Here is a 26,750-nt window from a genome sequence, read left to right as displayed (position 1 = left end):
TTTAAGTAAAATAAGAAGATAATAATGATATGAGCGAAGTGCCTTGTGTGGTATTTTAGGTTAAATTATTCATTAAATATCAAAGAAATTGACTAAAACTTGAATAACTCAATTTTCAAGAGTCAAAGACTCAAAACTACATTTAACAAAGAAGAATTACTGTGTCATGTACTTAATTTATAATTCAAAGAGATAAAGGGAGCTTGCCCTTGTTCTCACTCCTTGTATGCCGTAGACTAGCTACACACGTTGTAGGCATAATAGGGTTATCGGTAGACTGAGTCCATTGTATGGGATTGTCCACAAAGATATCATAAAGGATGACATTAATACTTGGAGTCTTGGATTGAGTATATGCAAACCAAAATTCAATCTATAGTAATGGGTAAATTTATATATTTCTGAATACTTCTCTCATATATCAGAGGGAATTGGTTCGCAATTCTAGTAAAGGGAGAATCTCTATTCCAATATGGGGAGAATCACGATTTCGGAATGGTGAGAATGTTGATTCTAAGTTGATGGGGACAATGATTCTAGAATTTTAGGAATCACGATTCCTTATTTTTAGGAATCATGATTCCATAGTTTTTGGCATCACGATTCTAGCAACCACCGAAACAAGTGGGGTCATGTGTGATTCCATATAGGTATGAAACACGATTCCAACATGAAGGGGCATCGATTCTTGCAAATAGGAAACACGATTCCTAATTTTTTGAATCGCGATTCCGAAATAGTGAGAATCATTTTTCTCACATCCGAATCGTACGGACAACGATTCCTAGATTCTGAAACTTTCGATACAACGCGATTCCGATTTCAGAAACGATTTGGAATCACAGACGTTTCCAACAACTATAATACAAACACCACACGAGATTTCTACATTACCTCAACGTGATCCAATACTAGTTCCCCTGAATTACATAACATGGAGATTCGCCAAACAAATAGCATGGGCTCAATATTACATATCTAATTCATCCCGTAAACATTAAGCTATAAAATAAAACGAATTGCATACACTTAAATACAATAATATGCGAACCTTCTATTACACGACCACCAAACTTTATACAAAGGGATCAAGTCATGTGAAGCCTTGACCTAGATCAATTTTTGCTGGTTGAGGACTTAGTTTCAATTGATATGATTGTCCTACTTTGATAGCACGGGATATTGGCTAAAGTAAATCTAGAATTTGAAAAGTAATATGTAATGAAGTAATAAATACTATGCATATTGCAAAATACTCAAAGGAATTGTTCTCAATGTAAAATGACATAGAGAGTGATGCGTGGTTAATATGAGCTAGTTTGTGAGATGATCGTCTTTAATGTGGAAGAATCGTTTGGTACAATAATGATTCAGAAATGAACTTTTACGATCTACAAGGAGCTAAAATGCTTGCTGATTTCTCTTAAGAAAGTGCAGTAAAATTACGCAAAATGGCCAAGTATGGTAAGTTCAAATGATATCAAGACAATATATGATCAAGTAGACAAGGCATACTAGCATGAAGTAGGCATCTACGAATCAATGAAATGGATTAAAGAAGTTGTTATACCTTGCTGTAATCAAGAAGGGACAACAATGAACCTTGAGCTTGGTGTGGAGAAATGGATGACTCCTTGTTGCTTAGAAACCATCAAGAGCAAGTTACACCATATGCCATGGGGTTAAGGTATGCCGGCCAAAGAAGGGGCATTTCTCTATTTGTTCTCTCTCTCTCTCTCTCTCTTATAGTTTTAGAAGACTCTCATGGGGGCTCACAGTGGTCTTCTTAGAAGTTAAGGTTTCTCATGTATGAGAGCTAGGGTTTATGGGGTTAAATACTATGTCCAAAAGATTTGATTGGCTAGCGTTTCTAGATTTAGTCTAGGCCATTCATTCAAGGTATCTATGGCTTGGGGAGGGTGATGCTCCTGGCCCCACATCCCCTCACAAGCTATCATTGGTAAATGCTTGTGATTAACCACTTTTATCCCCAAAATTCAAGATAATTCTTATAATTCTCTTAATATTTAAATTAGTGTTTGAAAAAGCTGACCACGCAATGCCTGGGCTGTCCAGAAGGCCTGGGCCCATCGCTCAGGCCTAGGCGGCCAATTAGGATATCTGCCCAGGCCTAGGCGGCTAAATTAGTTGGATATCCTTGGGTGCCCCCGCCTAGGCGCCCGGGAACCCACATAGGTGCCCGCTCAGGGGCGGCAATGCGGCTCTTTGAGGGTATTTTTGGGTCATTTTTTTATTGCTAAAGGGGTAAAATTGTGGGTTTCGATTTATTTGAAACCTAAAACCTATTAGAGGCTATTTTAGATAGAGAAAACCCAAACAATTTTTTTTTTCTATTGGGCTGCTTAGGTTCTTGGCGCCCGACTGGGCGCTGGGCGGCCTGGACCCCCTCGATCACCTAGGTGCCACCTAGCGCTTTTTGAAACAGTGATTTCTATTTGAAAAAACCAAATTTCAATTTGAGTCACTTTAGATAATTGCTCATGGTGTAGAAGAAATTATGTGAGAGAAAAATTAGGAGAGTGGTGTGCTCCTCAATTCTCTACATTTTCTCACTTTAAATATTTGAATTATATTTTCTCTTTCATGATTTAAGTAATATCCTTTCTCTTTAATAATTATAAAGTATGTCATAATCCCATGTGGCATGTCATAAGCATGACCAATCAAAGAACCCACCTTAAGAAAAGGTTAATCTGCAAGCCTTCTCATTGGATTATAGTTATTTAAAAAGCATGTCATGCCATGTTGGCAATGCACATGTGGTGCACATATGTAACCAAAGACAATATCCAAAGTAGTATAAAACAACGAGACAAATTCCAACAAGGTCCATCTCGTGCCACATGCTCCTTTTGGATGTGGGACCCTTTGGCATTTGGGCCCCATGTGGGTGCCCCATATGTCCTTGACTGAAAATTTTCGAAAACAATTTAAAGGACCATGATTTTGGACTCAAACAGATTCCAAAAAAATACAAAAATTCACGAAACGTCAATCTCACAATTTCTCATTGTTTCCACTGTTTTAGAAACCAATAAAATAATTTTAGACATAATTTGCATCCTAAGGGAAATCAATCTTGTTGCTTTGGGCACTCCACTCAACTAGTCTTGGGATCTTGAGACATTTTCTCAAAAAACTGACCCAACAACACCCACGGGTCGCAGCCTGTGGTAGGGATCCATGCTTAGCTCATTATAGTTAGTCTAATTGATGGTCGGGGCCCAAAATTATAGTGGATTGCAAGTGGACCACCAAGGACATGCACAATCAAGATGTGGGGGTACTATCTCTAGCTTGTGTGTGTCTCTCCCCAATGGATCGTACTATGAGAGAGTGGCTTCTCATTTATGACTGTTCACGCACATGTTGTGAGAAGGCCCATTGTCAAGGATTTGACTCATGTCCTCTCAGAGCCTATCCTTCTTACATAAGGCTTTGCTCAGATATGTTTGTTAATGCTTGAAACCGATCAAAACAAAAATGCTCTGATCCATGTAAAGAAGTACTCATAGAGATGAAATACTGATGCCCTAGCCTACTAGGGACAACCCTCAATGCTACGGTTTGTTTCCCTTGAAACTCAAGCCTCATGATCTTGTGACTCTATAATGCCAATTCGGATCCTTGCTTGTACAAATCCTGCGAGTCACGTGCTCTTGGTCACTTCCACCGAATAAGAACTGTAAAAAATTCTAATATTAAGCCCTTGGAAGGCCATATGGCTTGTATTTTGGGTACACAATGCTTTCATTGGGAACCAAATTGTGTGAGAATAAGGTCCTAAGCCCATGTGAGGACGATTAGGAAATGAATGTGTTTGGTTACATAGATTCCCATCTACATGATGGTAACCTAAATGAACACAAGTCTGCATGACTATTCTATTAGACAACTCACGATGGTGCAAGTTCACCATGGGATCCGAGTAATGTTGTGTTTGATGAAATCGTAAGAGTAAGGAGTTTTATGTCATATGAATCAATGAGAAAAGCTACAATAGAAGAAAATTATGAGTGAGTATGGTTATAGAACCTAAATTTCATGGGAAAAACCTATGCACATTTTTTTAGAACACAAGCGTGCCAAGACCGAAAATGGGCAAGGTCAAATTATACTGAAAGCCCATACCTAATGGGCCTTTGGGGGCATTGAATGAGTAAAAAATCACTGGGAAATGTGATCATGAGATCACAAGGATTGTTTATGAAAGGACTTGAGAAAATTAGAGAGCAAAGATAAGATTGGGTTGCACATATGTGTGCATGAGTATTTGCATGAGCACATGAGGTGTTTGGATTGGTATGAGTATATGCATGAGAATGGTTATATGTTTATGTTTTTCTATGTCTACAAGACCTCAAAAGGCTAAGTGGGAAAATGTTGAGGTTGTGGCCTTGACACCAAGATTTTTCTATAGTTCTCAATCACATTGGGAGTCAATGAGAACTTGTGACTCACTGGATCTGTGCGGCTTTGCATCCAGAATTGGTGTTTGTAGCCCCATGGCCAAAGGGAGCATGTTGCATGTGATGGACCTTGTTTGGATTTATTTCATTGTTTTATACTACTTTGCGTAGTTGTCTTTGGTCACACATGTGTTTGCACACGTGTTACCCACATGGCGTGGCATGCGTTTTAGGGAACCATGGTCTAATGAGAAGGCTTACGTATTAACCTTTTTTTAAGGTGGTTCTTTGATTGCTCATGCTTATGACACACCACATGGGCTTATTACATGGCTTATGATTATGAAAGAGAGAAGATATTATTTAAATTATGAGAAATAAAAAATATAATTCAATAGTTGGAGTGATACTCTTCTCCTAATTTTTCTCTCACATAATTTCTTACACATTATGGGCAATTATGTAAAGCAATTCTAATTGAAATTTGGTTTCTAAAAATTTAAATACTGAGAGGAACTTATGGGATATTGAATTTTGGGGATATAGGTGGGTAATCACAATCACTTGTCAATAATAGCTTGTGAGTAGACTTGGGGCTAAGATCATTTCTCTCTCCAAGCCGTAAATTCCTTTAATGAATAGCCTAAAGTAGATCTATAAAAGGTATCCAATCAAATCTCTTAGATCCATTATTTAACCCCATAAAACCTTAGCTCTCATACATGAGAAACCCTAACTTCTAAGATGCCTAACATGAGCCCCAATAAGAGTATTGTATGAGATTTATGAGAGAAAGACAACAAAGTAAAGAATGCCCTCTTTTGGCCTTCATACCTTCATCTCATTGTGTACGGTGTAGATTGCTCTTGGTGGTCTCTAGGAAATAAAGAGTCATCCATTTCTCCATGCCAAACTCAAGGATCCTTGCTGTTCCATCTTGATAACAGCATGGTATGGTTATGCAAATCGCATCTGAGACATTTAAGAACTTTGTTGATTACATTTTTTATTTTTTATTTTTATTTTATTTTAAGGATATGGGTAGACTTCTTTTTATTATTTTTTAGTTTTAATTTTTAGGAATCACTTTATCCGGCTTAAAAGTTGTTTCTATTAATATTTTGGGCATGGGATTCCAATTGTATGCATGCTCTTGCCATTTGCTATGTAATTAGAAGTTAGGGAGAAAGAGTTTGGGTGATAAATGGCTTGATTTGAATAAGGCGAGAAATACCTATTTTGGTGAGGGAGATCACGGTTCCTTGTTTTAAGGGATTTAATAAGGTGGAGTATTGGAGATTAACTTTCCTTTTTTTGGTTGGGAGATCAAGTGAATGAGGTAACAAAGAGAAAGAGCGAAGTCACATGGCATATTGGTGGTTATTGGGAGGGTGAGAGAAAATCTTAGAAAAGAGGATTTAGGAGAGAAAATATGAAAGTTTGGAAAGTGATTGATTTGCATGATCTAGAAAGAGAGATACATGGGGAGTAATGTTGCGGGGGGGTGAGAGAGAGAGAGAGAGATTAACGTGGAGAGAGAGAGGGTACAACTTAGGAATATCTTTTTTGTATTCTACTTTTTTTTTTAATATGCTTGTATTAACAAGGGAAAGGGATGTCCCATTCCAGAGACTTGGATATTTTGTAGACAGTTTTATGAATGAAGAAAAGAGAGTTTCTTCTCCCATAACTTGATTTACAAGCACCTTATTTTGTTCGTAGTTGCTAAATTTTGTTGGTTTTAAGATTGAAAGAGGGCCGGATTTAATTTCCCGAAGTCCTTTTGCTTCATTTGGTATCAGAGTATGGTTCAAAAATGGTTAGTGACTACGAGGGCTGGTCGTGGAGGTCGCAACCATAGGAATGCCGAGCATGACCAAATATACTAGAAAATCGACAACTTGATGGAGATGGTTGAAAAGTTGCTGCAAAAAGTGAGTTTGCAACAACACACATCGAACAAGATGAGATCTATGGTGTTAGATCCATATTGTGCAAGTTCTTGTGGAGACTAGCGTAAATCAAAGCGCGAGTCTGAGTGGGAACATCCTGATGTTATGCTTGATCACACTTATGGGTTCGATGCACAACGACATCGACGGGAGCATTAATGTAGAGAAAAGTTGGGCAACCGATAACCCCAAATCCCAATGTCGTTGGCATAAGGGAGTAGACCAAAATCATTGTTGAGATGAGCAGAGAAAGAATTTCCCACATCCAAATCTACCCTTGGAGCAGTATCCTCTCAGGCCAGGAGACTGATACCTCCAACTCGAGGAGTTCCTATCCCAACAACAAAACTATGACCCAAACATCACACGAGTAGACAAACAGAGGTATGTGATTTCTTGATCAAAGAAAATCCTAAATTTGTCATTTGAGAGGCTGATACATTAGAAGATACAAAAGGCCCTAAATCTAATGAGAAAAGAGTAGATGTAATTGTAGATCAATCTACTGAAAAAGAACAGATAAATGGGGATGTGGTTAGCTTTTTAATTGATGAAAGTATGGAGGATTCTAAATCTGATAATGAAGAAATTCGGCATTGTGTCAACTAGAAAGAAATGTTTAATTTTAGCATTAATTTTGTTGAAGACAATGTTGGATTTGCAAGTGATTCCCTCCTAGTGTATGTGGAAGAGCAACCCTGACTACAATGAAATGGGATTTGAGATTGGATGAGAAAACAAAGATAGTGGTTTTTTTTTTTTTGGGTAAGTAAAGATAGTGGTTTCTGATCAAAGCAAATTGTCGATGGTAAAAACATGAGCTATCTTTGTTGCCAGTAAGTGAGGAGACTCCACCTGAATCTTCCGTAGAGGAGGATGTGGCTCGATTCTTCATCCGACAACTTATAAAAGAAAAAGTTGATGATATCCAGATTTTAGTTGATGATGTGGTAACTGTTGTTGGCGGTGGTAAAAGTTACATATGCGTATTGGAGTTGTCTAGTCGAGGTGATGAGAATAATGCTATGAACTTGGGGAGTTGTGGTTGGTGGTCTATTTTGAAAAAGCCTAATCGTGATGTTTAGAATGGATGTGATGAATTTGGATGGTTTAGTTGTTTATTGGAAGTTTGGAACCATTTTATAATTGGTATGATATCTTTGAAGTATGGTTTCAACAACATCATTTTGTGTGGTGTCTGCTTATTAATGTTGCTGATTTGGGATATTCAAGAGATGAAGGATCTTGTGAGGTTGTTTCTATTGGAGTTCTAAATGATGCTCTTTGCATTCTCGAGCATCATTATAATGGGGAAAGTTCATCTTTTAAGTTGTTAATAGTAGATAGACCATTGAGTGCTTGGCTTCCATGGGATCATCTGCATTTGAAATATAGGTACTCTACTGGTCTTGGTGTTCTTCTCTCTAACTCCAGCTACCAAGAAGTTGGCAGACAATTTGAGATTTCAGCTGGGGCTGACTATAGAATTGTTGCAATTATACAGCTTCAATAGGTCACGATCGGAGGACTATGCATCGCTCTTATTAATGTGAAAGGGGCAGGAACTAACTGGGTAGACGTACAAGTCATCCATGTCGAAAATGGCGATGGTTTATGGAGATACAATATTTGCACCAAGATGGCTTGTTTTCAAGTGGAACCATCAATTGGTAGAATCAGTTCTTCAGAGCTTGATGGAAGATTCATGACCTCTAAAGCAAACTTCAGTCAAGAAACCATGAGGAAATACAAGGTTGGAGAAACTCTAGTTCATCAACAAGCCCTTGCTGTCCATCTTCAACCACTCCACATATTCACATTATTTGATCAATGTGTTCTTATACCAAGACTAGTAAAGTTTCTTTTTATTGATGCAACAATGTTTGCAAGTCGATGGGATGCACCTGATGTATGCAGCCAGCAGACTATCCTCAATGATCTCATGCAGCAAACTGATATATTCGGCGTCAGGCTCGGCCTCGACGAGACTTTGATGAGTCTTATCCATACCCCGTGTTATTATTGTGAGGCGGTGGAGAAAACTTCTATGGGATTTGTGAATGCTGGCCATCAAAGTTTGGCCATAAAAACAATTGTCGTTTCAACTCTGGAGAAGAATGGCCATTTTATAGGGCTGCTCAGGTTTTACCCTTTAGTAGGAGGTGATTTTTCTTCTTTTAGTGCTTCTACCTTGGCAGCGGCATTCAAATGTAATTTATCAAATGGCACCCCATTGTCCACCGTGTATGCTAAGGGAATGACCATCATAGATGCATCCAGGATATTCAACCTCATGCCTTGTAAAGAATAATTGCATGGGGATGTAGGACTTGATCATCAGCTAAGGGAGGACAACGATAATGCCACAACAAAAACTTGAGACGAGGTTTTGTTCCAACCTAAGGAATATGATGCAAATTGCATCCGAAACATTCAAGAACTTTGTTGATTAAATTTTTTATTTTTTATTTTTATTATATTTAGGGATATGGGTGGACTTCTTTTTATTATTTGTTAGTTTTAATTTTTAGGAGTCACATTATTAGGGTTAAAAGTTGTTTTTATTAATATTTTGGGCGTGGGATTCCAAATTGTATGAGGTGCTCTTTCCTTTTGCTATATAACTAGAAGTTAGAGAGAAAGAGTTTGGGTGATAAATGGAGTGATTTGAATAGGGCCAAGAATATCTATTTTGGTGGGGAAGGTAATGGTTCCTTGTTTTAAGGAATTTAATAAGGTGGAGTATTGGAGATGAACTTTCCTTTTTTTTGGTTGGGAGATCAAGTGAATGGGGTAACAAAGAGAAAGAGGGAAGTCGCGTGGCATATTGGTGGTAATGGGAGGGTAAGAGAAAATCTTAGAAAAAAGGATTTAGGAGAGAAATAGAAAAGTTTGGAAAGGAATTGATTTGCATGATCTAGAGAGAGATTCATGGGGAATAACGGTGGAGAGAGGGAGAGGGAGAGATTAACGTGGAGAGAGAGAGAGAGAGAGATTAACGTGGAGAGAGAGAGGGGACAACTTAGGAATATCTTTTCTGTATTCTACTTTTTTTTTTTTAAATGCTTGTATTAAAAAGGGAAGGGGTATCCCATGCCAGAGACTTGGATATTTTGTAGAGAGTTTTATAAATGAAAAAAGAGAGTTTCTTCTTCCCAACCTTATTTTCTCCAGAGTTTCTGAATTTGTTGGTTTTAAGATCGAAAGAGGGTTGGATTTAATTTCCCGAACTCCTTTCGCATCACATAGAACCTTCCTTGATCCATTTCATTGATTTGTTGATGCCTACTCTCTCTCTTCTCTTGCTTTTTTTTTCAATTGAGAACCATTCTTTTGAGTATTTTTCAGTATACTTAGTTTTGGTTACTTCATTACATATTGCTTCCTAAACTCTAGATTTAGTTTGACCATTATCTCGTGCTATTGGAGTAGGGAAATCATTGGGGTTGAAACTAAATTCCTAACTGGCAAAAATCGATCCAGGTGAAGGCTTCCCTTGACTTAAGCCCTTTGTGAACAGTTGTGTTATTCATGTATTAAGAGATTGGCATATTATGGTATTCAAGTGATGTAATTTGTTTTATTCTATAACATAAATAACTGAATTTTGTATGTAATATTGAGTCCATGTTGTTTGTTTGGTTGATTTTCGTGTTTTGTGGTTGTGAATCTAGTATTTGATCAAGTTGAGGTAATGTAGAAGCCTTTTGGGGTGTGTATATGTTGAAATTTGGAGCTCTGCAACCTTATATGTTGCTGTAAATTAAACGTAAGAGTTGGTTTTGTTCTCTTTAAGAGAATTTTTTTATTTTATTTGGGTTACCTTGAGCAAAGTCTCTTGACACCTTATGAAGTGGTATCAGAGCCTATCCTTCCCACACAAGGCTTTGATTAGAAATGCTGGGTAATGCTCAAAATAGAAATGCTTTGATCCACATACAGAAATATGCATGAATATTAAATACTCATGTCCTGGCTTACTCGAGCACAAGGTATTCTCATACCGACCTGATGCAGAAAGGAAATGTGAGAAATTAAATCCACCATTTGTTTGAACCTTAAACATGTAAAATCAGCAATATTGCAGAAAAACCTGGCTGTAAATCAAGCCAAGAGAAGAACTTTCATCTTATGTAAAATAAAATTTATTCCAATAACGTATATCTTCCAAAATGTGGCATCCAACTTTTTATAAGCTCATGAAACCCTAAATTAACTTGAAACCCAAGTAAACAATTAGACTCTAAAATGCTCCTAAACAATACTAAGATTTTGAAACTACCCCTGTGAATAGTAATGCGTACCCTGTGAATAGTAATGCGTGAACAGTATGATGAATAGTACTTGTGAATAGTATATAAAGAAAATATGAAAATCCCTAGAATCCCAAAAAACTGAAAAACTCTAAAATAAACCCTAAAACTAAAATCAAACTATGCATTCTTTAAAATTGAATAAAAATAAAAATTAAAAATAATTTTACCCTCCATTATGACCTTGACTTAGGGCTTACCTCAAACCTATGGTCTGTTGCCTCTGAAACTCAAGTCTCGTGATCTAGGAATTTATGGCTCTATACACCAAGTTTAAATCCCACCTCTCATAAATCCTGTGTTCTTGATCACTCCCACTGTGAACAAGAACTATAAAATGCTGGTATTAAGGCCTTGAAAGGCCATATCTCTCACAAACAGATTGGGCTCTTTTGATATATTAACAGTTGGAGTGGAAGATCTTTGTCATAGCTTCCATTTTGTGATGGTCATAGCATCCAATGGGCGTTTGAAAGTTTACATGTGCTTATTAAACTCTCATAGTTTTGATTAGTTTAAATTTTAAAATTAAACAAACAAATGTGCCATAAATCAAGCATATGTGGCTTACATATAAAAGGGGACAAGTAGATTTTGGGGGGTTAGTAAATAAAACTCGTTTAGTTTCTTACTAATAAAGCATACATTATTGCATAAAATTCAACAACCGCATAATTTCTTTAGTAATAATGCCTGAAATGGGGCTTCAGGCAGTATTAATCAACCGCATAATTTCTTTACTGCATAAAATTGAACAATCGCATAATTTACTTTATTCTTAAGTAAATGGCTCTTCTTATTGTTTTCGCTCGTCTATCTCTCCTATTCATCTATTTCTAGAATTTACACCTATGTTGGACGGAAACATATGTGACTTGTTTCCCCTCTCTCTCTCTCTAGCTTTCTTTTTGTCTCTCTTCTCTTTAACTTTCTCACTTTTTCTCTAAATCGTTTTGCATGTGGAATATTCCTCGTTGCAAAGCTCCCTTTCCTTCACGGAAAAAGAATGAAGCTTAGATCAACATATACAACTTATTACAGTAAGAGATAGCAACTGAAGAAAGCACCATTTACATAACACTAAGTAGAATACATAGGGACTCGCATAGTTTTATTTGTCCCACATTGTTGGCGTTAGTCAATTTATCGGGGGATTGAACATATAAATGGGGATCGTAGGGGTTTGGGTAGCCAAGTTTACGTGGCTGCCCAATTGGAAAGAGAGGGGTGGGCTACTGAGCCATCCCTCTTTCATTTAACAGATAGTTGAAATTTTAAACAAAATTTGTAAGGAAAAAATAAAAAAGAAATGTGGGAACCAACCTGTCTAGCCGGTTCCCCATTGGATTGTCAGGGAACCTGTCAGGTTTCGATATATGGTCGGAACTAGACTGGTCCCATTGATTCCCGATTTGGATGGGGCGATTCTGATATGAATCGGTCTATTTTAAACCCTGCTCTACATATAAGAATACAAAGAAGAAGATGACCATCAAGTGTTCGATGCAAGGCCTCACTCTCTTTCTCTTGGTCATGGACCCATATGCTCTCTCTCTCTCTACATATAAGAAGAAGAAGAGAAAGAAAAAGTTGGCATCCAAGTGTTCAATGCTAGGCTTCTCTCTTGCCCCCCACCCCCAAAACAAAAAAAAGTGTTTGATCTAAGGCCTCTCTCTATTATAGACACAGACCCATATGCTCTCTTTACATATAAAAAAGAAAAAAAAGAGAAGATGACATCCAAATTTTTGGTGCAAGGCCTGTCTCTCTCTCACATGGGACCCATATGATCACTCTTTACATATAAGTAGAAGAAGGAAGAGAACAAGACGACTTCCAAGTGTTTGATACGAGCTCATGGACTGATATGCTGTCTCTCTGCGTATAAGAGGATGAAAGAAAAAAAGAACAAAGACAACATCCAAGTGTTCGATCTGAGCCCGCCCTCCTCTCTATACATGTAAGAAGAAAAAGAAGACACAAGTGTTTGATGAGGCTTCACACACATACACAAGGACTCAATCAACACACATTCACATATAGACCCCTATGCTCCCACTCCCCTTGCTGCTTACGTGGCTGAATCTACCTTCTTGAACACTGGCATTACTAACAGAATAGTAATTATTCTGAACAGACAAAGTGGTACGTTTGGAGACTTCTGGAAAGAACCTTTGTTTGGGAGTGTTAGTTGGGTCCAAGGGAAGGGATATTAAATAATATGCCTAAAATTTAACAGGCATATGGGCTTTGTAGTGCATTTTTATTGGATTTTGGTGGAACTCTGCCCTTAACGTCCTTGCCGGTTTTAACAATTCAATGACTCATTCATGATAACTGATCCTATGTATGTGATCTAGACAAGGACATGGATGTCAGACAAGGGCCTAGACATTGAACATGTGAATCTCATAAAAGGACGGAAACATGGACCCCATGCATTTTGTACCTAACAACTAAAAAGCATGACAACAAGAAATTATAATGATACAGTATCATGACGTAAAACCAAGTAGGAATATTGGAACTAAAATGCATGTCAATCTGCATGGAACTATCATTCTTGAGACACAAACACACATAGTTCCATGTTTTGTTATACTCATCTTGGCTGTTGATCTTTTCGCATTTACTTATGGTTTTGGTTCCAAATAATCCTTATATTGATCACAGTCATTCTGTTTTAAAGTGTTTTTTGTGGTTTTTGTTTGTAAAGTTTGGGTTCCACCAATGTCACTGCAATCCACTTTTCATTGTAGTATGACCCTGTAGAGATGTGGCATTCGATTAATTGAAAGGTGTAATGTAGAGCGAGCAAGGTGTATGCATTAAAAAATTTTCATTATTAATACCGATAAGTCATCTTACAAAAGCCACTTACAATCCAAAAATGAATCACGTAAACCTACTATAATCTATTTATCCCTACTAGCTGCAATTAAACATCATACTTTTGAAAATCAGAAAATATAATGCATAAACTAAAATACTAAATCAAGAACAATGGGAAGCCTTTACCAGAACTAGTTGACTCGGATCACGTCCAAATGACTTAACGCATCCCACTTTGTGTTACCAAGCTCGATGATGCATTGATTTAGATCCCTACCAGGTCTCCTTAAGATGGGAAGCTACAATGACAAGTCAACTCGATGGGCTAGATGAGAGAGAACAACCAATACTTCTGTGTCTCATGTACACACCACAAACAAAACATCATAACTATGATCAAAGGCGGCTAGTGTTTCTTGGTGTGTGGGGCATGCCACTCCTAGGGCTTCTATGTTGGGGCATGGGCATCCCTTTAGAGTTAGAGAGAGAGAGAGAGAGAGAGAGAGGAAAGAGGGTAGAGAGAGAGATCACACACTGGTGTCTAGGGCCCATAATGGCCATATAATGGTGTCCAAGAATTTGGGTTTGGTGCATTGAGATTCAATCTAGACTATCGATCGAAGGTAGCCTGTGGGGTGAAGAAAGACTTTTAATCTTAGCCCTCCATTCCTTAAATCAACCATCATGATGAAGGGAAGGTTCTTGGAACCATTATCCCTCAGTTTTGCTGGCTCATTCTCTAAGGAATTTTTATAAATACATTTTTACTTGCCAAATGTTCCAAGTTATGGAACCACACTCGAAAATTTTTACAACCTCCCTTCCTTCTTCCTTGCACAATATCTTCATAGTCTATCGCAGGGCTCATGCTTGGTCCATCAAAGCTAGCAAATAAATGAAGAGAATACATGCCTAGTGTGAGGATTCCTCCCTTAAGGAAATGTCATATGCTGCATGGACATGTGCACACGATTGCAATGGTGTGAGGGGCCTTTGTACCTCTCTTACCCTAACAGGTTACTTCTTATAGACATGGCTATCAAATGTACATGCATGCAGTGGTATTGTTGAGGATTTTGGCCCTTGCCCCTCATAAGCCCACCAACCGCATATGAGAGACCCTACAATCCCTTGGTCAAACCATCTTGGGCGTCAATAAGGAGTAACCTAGTAACCCTCCAAACCGTTCATGGTTGTGCCTTATGCCTAGGGCTATAGAGTTTTGGACTTCACTCCCGGGCCTAGACTACCAAACTCGGGCGAGTCACGGGCACTATGAAGCATGCGTCTCTAGTTCCACATGTAGTACACTCCCATCTGGGCTATAGTCATAGTTTTACATGCTGTGAAGTCTTTTAAGGGCCCCATACCCCAACATATTAAAGCACATACTATTTGATTCCTTATGTCTCTTTTTTGTTGGCATGGATAACATATCCTTTGCAACTTTTTTCTACTTTCCCAAAATAAGCTTGAGATCATGTTTATGATAGTGTTCGTCTTGCATATGTAACTCATTTTGTTTTATTTCCAATTTAGTAAATGAAATTGGTGCATCACAGGTGTGTATGCAGAGGCTAATTACATGGAGGGGGATTTGGTTTTGAAGGATCAAATGCTAGTTGGTACTCAACATGTCTCCAATAAGGTTATCTAAAATATTTTTCCTGCTCTAGATGCGTTACTAGAGATAATGCACTTAAATTGGGTCAATTGCTAAGACATCTATATTCAGTTGCATGAATGTCATACCTGGCTATATGTATTTCTTCTACTCATTCAGAAAGTTTACACATGATTAAGGCCACAAGGATCATAGCTTGCAAACCTAGCCTGGTTGACTCGATCTTGTCGACCAGGCATGTTTTAAAACTGGGTCAAATTAAGTTTTGACCTGGTGTTCTCTAACCTGTCCTGTGGACTCAGTTGACTAGGAGAGTCCAATCTTGACTTGTTTGATTGGGCCATTTTTCTTTTTCACAAAAAGTGTTGTTTAATATACATAACCATTTTAAAAACTCTTTCGATAACAATTCAACAGACTGTGCAATTCACAGGTGTCAATCAAATTATAACTATTTTCAAATTACATATTTATGATTGTAGCAAAAAAAAATCTTTAAGCAATAAAATTTCATAGGTAAAACTAAAAAAAGAAAAACTGTCCAGTCAACATGTTAAAAAAAAATAAAAATAATACTGCTGTCTTCCTTATCTTTAATGGGAAATAAAAAAACTCAGGCGAAATTTTAGAGACTGTTTATGGAAATAAACTTTATTTATTAGGACTCTATGTTATAAGGATGACTTAAATTTTGAATTCCTAATTTTAAAGTGGAAAAACTTGTCAAAATATAGAAAGTCAGAATTGAAAAGACTAAGAAAGTGTATATTTATGTAAGAGTAAAAAGTTGAAGAAAATCCCAAAATTAAAATATCTTGATCGCCATATGCAAAAACGTTATTCTCAGAAAGGATTTCTAATTTATGAAGAGAGGTTTCTAACAGAGAAAGATATACAAGGAATCATTGTTCACTAGAACTCTAGTGCATAGTTATTGGGATGGGGAGCAATGAAAGATCCGCGAGTGGAAGCTAGAGCATGGGATCAAGCAATGCTCAAAATCTATAGTTGAGGGATAGAGGTCCGTACATCGTGTGGTAAAAGGATCGAGATCCCAACATATAGGGAGCGTGATTTAAGTTGGTCTAGGATTGAACGATAAAGCATATGGGATGGGGGTCTGTGAAGCTTAGAAACAAGGCTCCACAAGGGCACTTAACTACAGTACTCGAGTTCGGGAACACTTCCAATACGAGGATTCAAATCTCAGTGTCCCTGACGTTGTTTTTCCCTCCTTTGGGTTTTTTCACTTAGATGGCATTGAAATATGGTCGACGAGAGGGCAAATGTATCTTATCTTTCACTCTTTCTCTCCCTGTCCTTCATATTGTTAATGCTAAAAATGAAAATCTTTTGTATTCTGTTTCTTGTTGCGCTTTCTCTCAAAAAGTGGTGGGCTATGCCATCACGGCTTCGCATTCACAATGTTAGCGACCCCTCTTTCTCTCTCTCAAATATGAACACACTGGGGAGTTGAAACTATCTCATTCTCGCTAAATTCCTCGATGAGGTACACTGTGATTTGTCTCATTCTCCCCTTACCCCTCCTCCCTAATGAGAGATGTACTGGAGCTAGTGAATTAGCCTCTAGGAAGTTAAGCCTATCAACTGCAACTTCTTTCTTTGCTTATAGTACCGCAACTCGTCTCTCCTTACGATCTTCTTTTGTCTTCTTCCTTCTCTCTCCCTGCTCTCTCTTGTTGCCTTTCTTTGAAATTATTCACAAGGCAGAACACAAGGTGTGTAAATTGTAATTGTAAAGTATATAAGAAGTCAAGGCCTTTACATAAATTGTGGGTTGTAAAAAACTAAAGAACCTTCCTAAGTAGGGATCTGTGTCAAATTGTCTATAGCTTATAGTTTAAACAAAAGAATTGCCATTCACAGCTACCAATGTTTCAAAAAGCACTAGGCGGCCCTTAGGCAGCCTTGGTGCCCAGCGTTTAGGCACTAGGCTGGCTCCAAAACCTCAAGCACCTTGAGGTGAAAAATTTCATATATATGCTGTTCAAAAGCACATATATGCAAATATTTTTATTAATTTTGTACTTATATGTATTCTAATTGGCTTTTCCATGCAAATATATATGCATGAATGTTGAAACATGTTCAAAAATTCAATTCGTTGAAAATTTAGTGAAAAAAGTCAAAAACATGAACAAGTCCATGGTGTATTAACCTTCAGCTATCCAATCCAAATTGAGTATGGCATACTCCATACTGACACATGAACACAACGACAACTAGATAAGATGAAATACAAAAGAGAAGTACAAAACTAGTAGTCCAATAATGAAAATTGAAATACAAACGAAGAGAGAGGAGGTCTTTCTTTCTTCATAATTTGTTCTTTATTGTTTTTTGATATATTTCGAGCTAGAAATCACCTCAAAAGTCTTCAAATACCGTCACTAGCACCCTAAAAAAAGTTCCACCAATGAAGGCCAAGCTTTTAGGTGTTTCCTCAAGCCTCAAATTCTTTTTTCGATTCACAGAAAAATTATAATTTGATTTTTTTTTTATTTTTTATTTTATTTTATTTATTTTATTTTATTTATTTTATTTTTTTTATTTATTATTTTTAACTTTTGGGGTTTAAAACACCCCCAATGTTCTTTTATAAAATTTTGTGGGTCAAAATGACCTAAAGTGATCTTGAGCCCACTTAAATTACAAACAATGGGGACTAGAATCAGGCGCTCGCTTGGGCATGCCTAGGTAATGGCGCCCAGGCCTGGGTGTCCACCCAAAGGCCCTTTTGATGCCTAGGCATCGGGTGGACCTTTTTCTAGGACAATGATAACAACTAAAATATGTTGGTCATCAATGCTCCATTGGAAATGATCTCCAAGTGTTTCGATGACCTTACTCCCAATGTAGAAGAAGCTTAGTTCCTAGTTAGACGAGGATCGAGTCTAATTGAACATGGACCAATGATTTGGATAAGAGGTATCTTGATCCCATTAACTAGCGTTCTCAATCCACAATTTTGTGGATTGAGATCCCTAAAATAAAAAGTGCCTAGAATTGAGATCTCCTCCTAGAGCGCATGATCTAGCTTCTGGAGCTGGAGCGACCACCTCCTTGGGAGATCCCGACAACTATGCCCAAGTGTGCAAGGAGTTTCCTACTTTGCAAGGAGAGGGGAAAAGATCAAGAGGCTATGGTAAGTCAAATAAATTTGACTGCCTCCATTGTGTGATTATTACACAAACACATGCATCTTAAGAAATTTAATATATATCTTATAGGTCGTTAAGAACTTAAGATAAAGTAGAAAATGAAGCAAATATATAATATATATAGAAAGAGACTACGCAATGCCTATGGGTGAAAATCAACAGTATATTCGCCCATAGGCTCGGCGTCGTCTGATTTTTTGGGACGTTGTGGATTAAAAGACCACCATGGACATAGCCTGTCTGTTGCGGTACCGCAACGGACAAAGCATGTCCATTGCGGGGTTTTTTCAAGCAAAAAAACACGAGATTCAACCACGACCATCGTAGAGCCGTTGCGGTGTTTCAATATAAACCTCAACAAACATGCTATGTTCGTTTTGGAGGGAAACACTATTCAAATTTGCCCAGAGGCGTTTTTAATACTTTTCCATATATATATATATATATACTATATTCATGTCATAAGACTTTAGAAAAGAAGTCTGGGTCAACCAAATCCTCTCTCCAAAAATGAGATTTTTACTTTTATTTGGTTTTTAAAATTGTTATCTATAGCAATGCGCCCTTGACCTGGATGCTTGGGATGGCAAAGCCACAATGTGACGTTTTCCTACCTGTTAATATGTCAAAAATAAAATAAAATGAAATGATTCCCTGCTTCTGCTATGGGAGACTTTTCATTTGCTTCACTTGTTAAATTCGAACCTAGGGGTAATTTTAGGGCCCCGGGGATGTATCCTCTTCAACCTAGTAGGCAACTTATAAAAAAAAAAACACCTCAAACTCCCCTCAATGAGCCTAGAAAAATTCATCATCTTCATTGTGAAAGCCTTTTCCCAACTAATTGGGATCAGTTATACAAATCCTTGTTCACCATTCTGTTCTATTAAGGACCATATCCTCAATGAGGTTATAAGTCTTCATATCCTTTCTCAATGAGGTCATAAGTCTTCTAACTATGTCCTTTTGGGCTTACCCCTTACCTGTTTTGAGCCTTGCACTTGAACTAACTTGCACCTCCTAATAGGTGCGATATTGGGTCTGTGCCACACATGGCCAACTCACCTAGGTCTACTCTCTCTCATCTTATCGCCTATTGGTGCCACTTCTAAATTTTTCCAAATGTACTCATTTCGAATTCTATCTTTCCTTGTCTACCACTCATCCATCTCAACATCCTCATCTCCGCTCCGCTGCACTCATTCTATAGGTATATTAGTTTTTGACCACCCAATATTCTGCCCCATAGAGTAAAGTTGGTCTCACAACTGTCTTATAGAACTTGTCCTTCAACTTCATTGGTATGCACCGATCACCTAAAATTCCGGTATGAGCCTGGAAAAATTAACGCCCTAAAATTGAATGTAGACTGTCCAATTTTTGGACAACGAAATCTGTGTAAAAAAATAAATCTCAAAATCCATTTTTTTAAATACCATATGGTGATTCTTAACTGGATCCCAAAATTTAATAGGTGCTTTTTCACCAAGGGAGTAAGTGGTTAGTATGATCTCGACGGAGCATTGCACTAAAAGAAAAATGTTCTTGGCAATATAAAATTCTCTTAGAAGTTATGTAACTGCTATGTTTTACCCTCCGATGCTGGGGAGACCCGACACAGTGACTAACAATGTCCATGTTAAGATTTGCAGTTGCAAACTATGATAAAAATTACAGAACCATAGAATGCCCATGCATGCTCGTATGCATAGGCTATTTAAGGATGATGTATTTTTCATAATACTTCTTGTGCCTTATTAAGAATATGTATATATTCCTTTTGTTTTTGTGTGCGCACGCACAAATGTGCCTGTGTGTATCTACCTTCCCCTTTCTAACCAAACATACTCTTTTTTTCAATCAGGTTGATGCTCTTGTCTGTAGCTATTGTTTTCGTTACATTGGCTCAATAGAACTCCAGATTGGAAGGAAGCTTTATCTTCAAGGTCTAGGGAAAGGTGAAGGTGAGGAATTTGAGCTTGGGACATCTAAACACATTCAGAAAGAGGGTTGTCTTGCTGAATCTTTGCACTTAAGGGAGAATCATTCTGTTATGGCTGGCCACAGTGATTCAGATTCAGCTTCTTCTAGTAAATCAGAAGATAATGCGTACCTCCCCCTCCCTAAAGAAGTTATTGAGTCTTTAATCAATGGTGAATTGGTTTTACCTTACTCAAAGGAATTTGTTTTGCCTTCGGTCATTTCTTGTGTTGGTGGCTGTGCAGAAGAACATTATTGCAGGTGACAGACACAGTCTTCGAAAGCTTCTGTTTCATATTTGGATTTCTTTGCCTTTCATGCTTTCTCTGAATATGGATATGCTATATGGGACACAGGGATTTGTCTCCCTGACCAGCTGTATTGTGCTTATATTATTGTGAAAGTAACTGGAAGTGTTAAAACTTCAATTTTTTTATATATAATTAGATAGCCATGTCTAATAAGCTGCATTTGTTTTTGAATGTTTACAACCATGCATATACATGTATATATGCTCCAAGCTAAAACGGTGAGGCTTCAATGTAGCAATAGAGAGTCCTGTGTGCATTCAACATTCATTCAAGCAGATTTATTTTCTTGGATAAGTTTTACCCATGTGTAATGTACATACAAAGTGTGTCATCAGGAATTTGGTCATTTTGTGCTTAGGTTGATCAATTTTCCTTCTGTTAATTAATCCATGTACTATGACTAGATAGCCATGTCTAATTAGATAGCCATGTCTAATAAGCTGCATTTGTTTTTGAATGTTTACAACCATGCATATACATGTATATATGCTTCAAGCTAAAACGGTGAGGCTTCAATGTAGCAATAGAGAGTCCTGTGTGCATTCAACATTCATTCAAGCAGATTTATTTTCTTGGATAATTTTTACGCATGTATAATATACATACAAAGTATGTCATCAGGAATTTGGTCATTTTGTGCTTAGGTTGATCAATTTCCTTCTGTTAATTAATCCATCTACTATGACTAGATATTCTTCCATTTGTTTTCCTTTCTTAATAGAATGGTGGTGATGCCCAGTTAGAAATTAAAGCATAACAACATTTATTCATCAGAGGTGGTCTTTATATTGCAGCCTACGGTGGAGTGATGCTACTCACCGTAATTTTCTACAGTTGTGGGTGTAGGATGGAGATCTTCCTGATATTGTTTGTTTCTTGCTTCCTCTCTAATGTCTCGAGGAGCGAGAATCAAGAGTCTTTGCAAGTTAATCCACTGAAGCTGAGAATTATTGCATAATCTCTATATGTTATGAGATCATCATGTGTCATGCTTCACTCAGTAACCTCTTTTTCTCTTTTTGGCTTACAGCACATGTGAAACACCTCCTCATTCTCATCTTGAAGCATTCAACCCTCAGACCGGCTAGAATGTATTGGATAGATGTTTATCTTTACTGTCATGCGTACATTGATAACAGATAGGTGGTTTTCTACTAATAGAATGTACCTAGCCAAAGATAGATTGTCAGTTTTATAAAATTTAAATTGTAGTTTAAGAAATGTTTGAAATACTTTATGGAAGTTTACTTTAAGAAATTTTGTTTTTTTTTTAGCATGTATTGAACAGGAGTATGGGTATAATGTTTACTGCCATGTCCACAGTTAAAATACATGTGCTGTCTCTACTAATAATGTAAAATAACTTACCCAAAAAATCTAATAATGTAAAATACAATACTTTCATGTCGACAGTTAAAATACATATGTGCCTGTCAACAGTTAAAATATATATTGCTTGGAGCTTGTTACCTTCATGACCCAGTATTTGGTTACCACATAGGATCTAGTTTGCTTTCCCTATCGATTGGTCTTATCAGCTTCCTTTATTTGCTATGTCTGTGAGGGGTTTGAGCTGGCTTGCCACCTGTTGTATTTATGTGTGAAAATTGTATATAGAAAAATATACAATACTGAAATGTCAGGTACTCTTCATGGGCTCACAACGTACAAGTGTTCTAACTACGTCTTCCAAATTACATTATCAAAGCTCTCTGTGCTCATCTCTTTTAAATAAGAAGCTTGTAATCATTTCTCGGAGGATGTATGTGGGTATATGGGACACAATCTCGGATTTACCATGTAATTTCTCTCAGCAATGCTTTGATGGATTGATTCCGATTCTTTTTCGCTCTACAGTTCCTTTCTTTCCAAGTCACCATATCATGGTTGGGGGTGAAATGTTCCATAGTTTATCACGAAAGTTGCTGGGAATTTCTTTTGGGACCAGTGTGCTGTAAGGCTCTGGATGTTGCTGCTGATTATTGTGACTGTGTTGAACTTCCACAACACGGTTCTGGCTCTTCCTTCCTGTTTTGCATGAGTAGCATATGTACTCAGTTGGAGTGCCTATCTTTGCATTCTACCATATGTGAGTAGCCTCTAGTGGTATGCTAACCAACTGAAGCAAGAGTTTCTAGGATGGACTAGGCTTTCCATAATGCTTCTATAACCTCATTTCACTGATCACTTCATGGAAACTCCTGAGAGCAGAGTATCTATCTTGAGAGGGGATCCAGCTGATTTCTTTCACCCGATCATGGCACAATGCTCTACAAGATTGCTTTTCGATGACTAATAGCATGCTATGTATGTGATGATCTGCAAAGTGTTTAAGTGGAGGAAGTGAAGGCTATCATATGCGGGAGAAGCAGATTCCATCAAATGCACACATCTATTTGGAGGATGTGAACCCTAGGAGCTACTAAGAAGAATAAGAAGAACAAGCTTTAATACGTCTTGATGCAGAATTTCAGATCGGGATACTAAGTTTCTCAATCATTTTTCAGGAACCTTGTTGAAGAAATTCGGCACTCGATTACAATGTAGTAGTGCATTTCACCCACAGATAGATGGGCAACTTGAAGCGGTGAATCACTGCTTCACTACATGTTTGGGATTCTTAGTCTGCCTCATAGTTGTTCGGATCGGGAGCGGGAACAGTACTAGGATCGAGATCGCGAGCGAGGGACTGTGAAATTCTTGAAGATCCCTATGGTTGGGAATGCCACGCGTACAATGCACATGTTGGGGATCAAGATTCCCAAATGTTAGGGATCGAGATTCCAACCTTTTGGGGATCTTGATCCCAACCTTTTGGGATCTTGATCCCAACTTTTTGGGGATGTTGTTACCAACCGTAAAGTGTATTATAATTTAGTATTATGTATACTCTTTAAAGTAGGGATCTTATTATTGATAGCAAGCAAACAATAATTGTGTTGCTAGTTGGCTATAAACAAAGAAAAAAAAAATCAGTTTGGTTGTTGTCTTGGTCTTTAAGATTGGGATCAAGAACCCTAACAGTAGGAATCGGGATCCCTATGAGTGGGGTTCGAGATCCATAAATTTAAAAATTGAGATCCCTGAGAGATCCGTTCTTGGAGGGACAAAATTGAGATCCTAGAAGGGATCGCCTGCCGAAGTAGGAGATTCCGGTAACTATGGTATGCCCTAGTTTTGGCTTCCTCACTTGTTACCCTTTTCTCGTCCTGTCTCTCTCTGAAACCCTCGTCTCTCTTCTTCTTCTATCCCTCTTGTGATATACAACACAGAGTGCAACTTGTGCATACTTTTTCCCATTCGTACAAGATTGATTATTATAACATAAAATGGGGGAATAGAAGTACATCATCCATACTTTCATAAGTTACTTTCTGAGCTTGATTATGGACTAAGAATTAATGGTGAGCATGTTCTATCCATTGGTGTGTATGTTCTATCCAGGTCTTGTGGGTTATTATTTATCAATTACTAATATGTGGACTCTTAATCATCTTACTTTGTGCACTTTCAATAATGCATAAATTTGTAATATTTGTAGTAAATCATGTGCCGAGGCAGATTGGGAATCATGCCATTCCTTACTTTGTATGGGGGAGCGCTCAGGTTGCCGTAATATGGAGGCATTGGCTAGGTTTACAGAACATGCTAATGGTATGGTGCTCATGGTGTGCCACACTTTTGCACAATCATTGCTATGAATTTTGATTTTTATGTGAATGTGTGGAAAAAAAAATCTTTAACTCTGAAGCAAGGTTTTGTTCTTTGAGTACTTTCCTCTGAATTCTAACTTTTATTTTTCCCTTTTCAGGAACAAATGATATTTTTCATCTCGCTGCCAAGGTATCATTGGTATTGCATTACAATGATATATATATATATATATATTTATATATGTAGAGGGAATGGATCTTGTCAAGCCCATAGGCTAACAGCTACAGTGTCAGTCAATGACCCAGATTGATATGGGCCGATCTGACGGTCACGACCGTATTTCGTATTTGACTTTTAATTTTTTTTATACAACTCCAAATCACTGGAAATTTTAGGTATACATTCTTCTCATCAAGACGCACTTAATAAAATATAAAACAATAATTCGCACAATTTAAATTAACCAAATACCCTTGAAACATTTTGAGGGTATTTTGATCAATTTATATTGTGCTAATTATTATTTTTATATTTTTATCAGGTTATAATATTTTTAAAGAATATACGCTCAAAATTTCAGTGATTTGGATTTATAGAAAACACTGAAAATTGAAATACAAAATTAGGTCATGACCATTAGATCGTGCCCAGATTCAATCTGAGTCGTTGGTTGACACTGTAGCTCTTAGAGTTAACAACCCTTTAAAATGCAAAGGTTAATGTTAGAAGAGGTTGTGATGGGTATATTTATAAAAAAGATCACTACGTTTTGTTCAAAAAATTATTTTAATAGATAACTTAATCATTAAGTAAGGGCAAAATTGTAAATTTTACAAAAGTACAATGGCATTTTGGAAGTTATTGTCCTGAAACTTTATTTGTAGAGTGCCTTTGTCCTTCAGTAAAAATTTGAACTTTAACTGTTATGGAAATGACAAAAGTACCATTTGTCTTGTAGTGATATTTACAAAAATACCCTTACTTAATGTGCAAGATATCACAAAAAGTGACTTTTATTAAAAAATAAACCATAAAGTAGTGAATTTACCGTCACAACTTATTCTTTCATTAACCTTTGTAATTTGAAGAGTTGCAAACTTTAGATGATAGCTATATATATATATATATATGTTTGATCAAGATTATTCTTATTCATTAGCAATACAAGCAATTCGTGTTATGGTGTTGATGTTTTTGTGGGCTGTCACCTGCACCAGTTAAATCTCTTTGGCATGCTTAAACACCCAAAAATGTGGGAAATGTCTGATTTTATTCTCATTTGCTTGTTTGGTTTCAGATTTTCATGCATTCCATTGTGTTGTTGAGACATATTTTCTCATTTTTATAAGATGTATATATGTAATAAATGGCTTGTTGCCATGAAATCAGTTGCATATAGAGATTGTACACCCTTATTTGAACCAAATCTAGACTTACATGCCCTTTCTGTGGTATCAGCAGTCCAAAGACGTTCTTTATTTTGTTTCTGAGACAGTTTGGGCCATATTATAAAAGTCACCTATTATTTTCTACAAAATTATGAATTCAAGTGAAGCCTTCGATACCCTATCCTTTGCTAGTTGGTCAGCAAACTCATTTGTGTCCCTGCTCAAATGGTTAAAAGTGGATTTGCTTGGTTAATGCAATTATACCTGTTAGGGGCTGGCATTTCTAGTTGTCCACTGGAGGACATTCTCTATCTGTATATTTTCCATTTTGGCTGTCTATTTCTAAGTCCAATCAATTGAGCCCATGTTTCAGCTTCATTTGCACCACATCCTGTACGTGGGACTGAAATAGATCATTAGGATCTTCCCTCTGATCATGAAATGTTCCTCCCACACCAAATGGCCCTGGATTCTGTTTTGATCTGGCTTCAAGTCCAATTTACTATGGTATGGGCCCAAGAGATAATCAAGGCTTTACTTTTAGGGAAAATATCTTTGTAGACCCTAATTTTGTATCTGATTTTCCAATAGACCCACAAATTTGAAATGTATCTAGGGGCATCAACTTTCCCAAAAATCTTTCTACTAACCCCCTAAACCCATATAACCACGTTTTATACCATGTTTCCATCCCAAATAAATTTCAAAATGTCACTATTTTTTCCATTCCAGCTTTTTTCTTTTCCTTCTCCGACACTCTGTATCTAGTTTCGCTCTTTTTCCCTCTGTGTCTCTCTCTCTAAATCCAGCAGGCAAAAGGCTTTGGCTCCCTCTCTCACATCCTCACTCTAACTTTCTCCCCCTCAATCCCTCCCCTCCCCCCCCCCTTTCTCTCTCTCTTTAAATCCAGCAGCCAAAAGGCTCTGGTTCTCTCTCACACTCCCTCGCCCTAACTTTCGCCCCTCAACCCCTCCCCCCCCCCCCTCTCTCTCGCCCTAAATTAGGCTCTGTAGTTTTATTTGCTTGTAAAATTTTCCAGTCGGGTTCTCAATCATTGAACCCCCTTAGACAATGAAAAAGTAGA

The 26,750-nt window shown here is 37.4% G+C and overlaps 1 protein-coding gene across 50 annotated transcripts in view; it reads left to right on the top strand.

The window, feature by feature from the left end:
* Positions 1 to 26,750, top strand: part of ATXR2 (histone-lysine N-methyltransferase ATXR2) — a 74,039-nt gene that overhangs the window by 12,094 nt on the left and 35,195 nt on the right. For 48 of the 50 annotated variants that reach the window (XR_016050610.1, XR_016050580.1, XR_016050576.1 and 45 more), the window contains 4 exons: positions 15,090 to 15,175; positions 20,198 to 20,574; positions 24,166 to 24,278; positions 24,436 to 24,467. Coding sequence is in view for 11 of the 50 variants with exons in the window: in XM_011627570.3 (XP_011625872.1) it covers positions 15,090 to 15,175; positions 20,198 to 20,574; positions 24,166 to 24,278; positions 24,436 to 24,467 (608 nt within the window). In the remaining 39 variants the exon portion in view is untranslated. The remainder of the gene's footprint in view (positions 1 to 15,089; positions 15,176 to 20,197; positions 20,575 to 24,165; positions 24,279 to 24,435; positions 24,468 to 26,750) is intronic. The other 2 variants (XR_016050592.1, XM_088860105.1) reach the window with 1 other exon arrangement.

The sequence above is a fragment of the Amborella trichopoda genome, chromosome 2, assembly GCF_054954075.1.
Source record: "Amborella trichopoda isolate Santa Cruz 75 chromosome 2, AtrichopodaSantaCruz75HAP2 v2.0, whole genome shotgun sequence".
Classification (NCBI taxonomy): Eukaryota; Viridiplantae; Streptophyta; class Magnoliopsida; order Amborellales; family Amborellaceae; genus Amborella; species Amborella trichopoda.
This window is presented reverse-complemented; position numbering and strand designations above follow the sequence as displayed.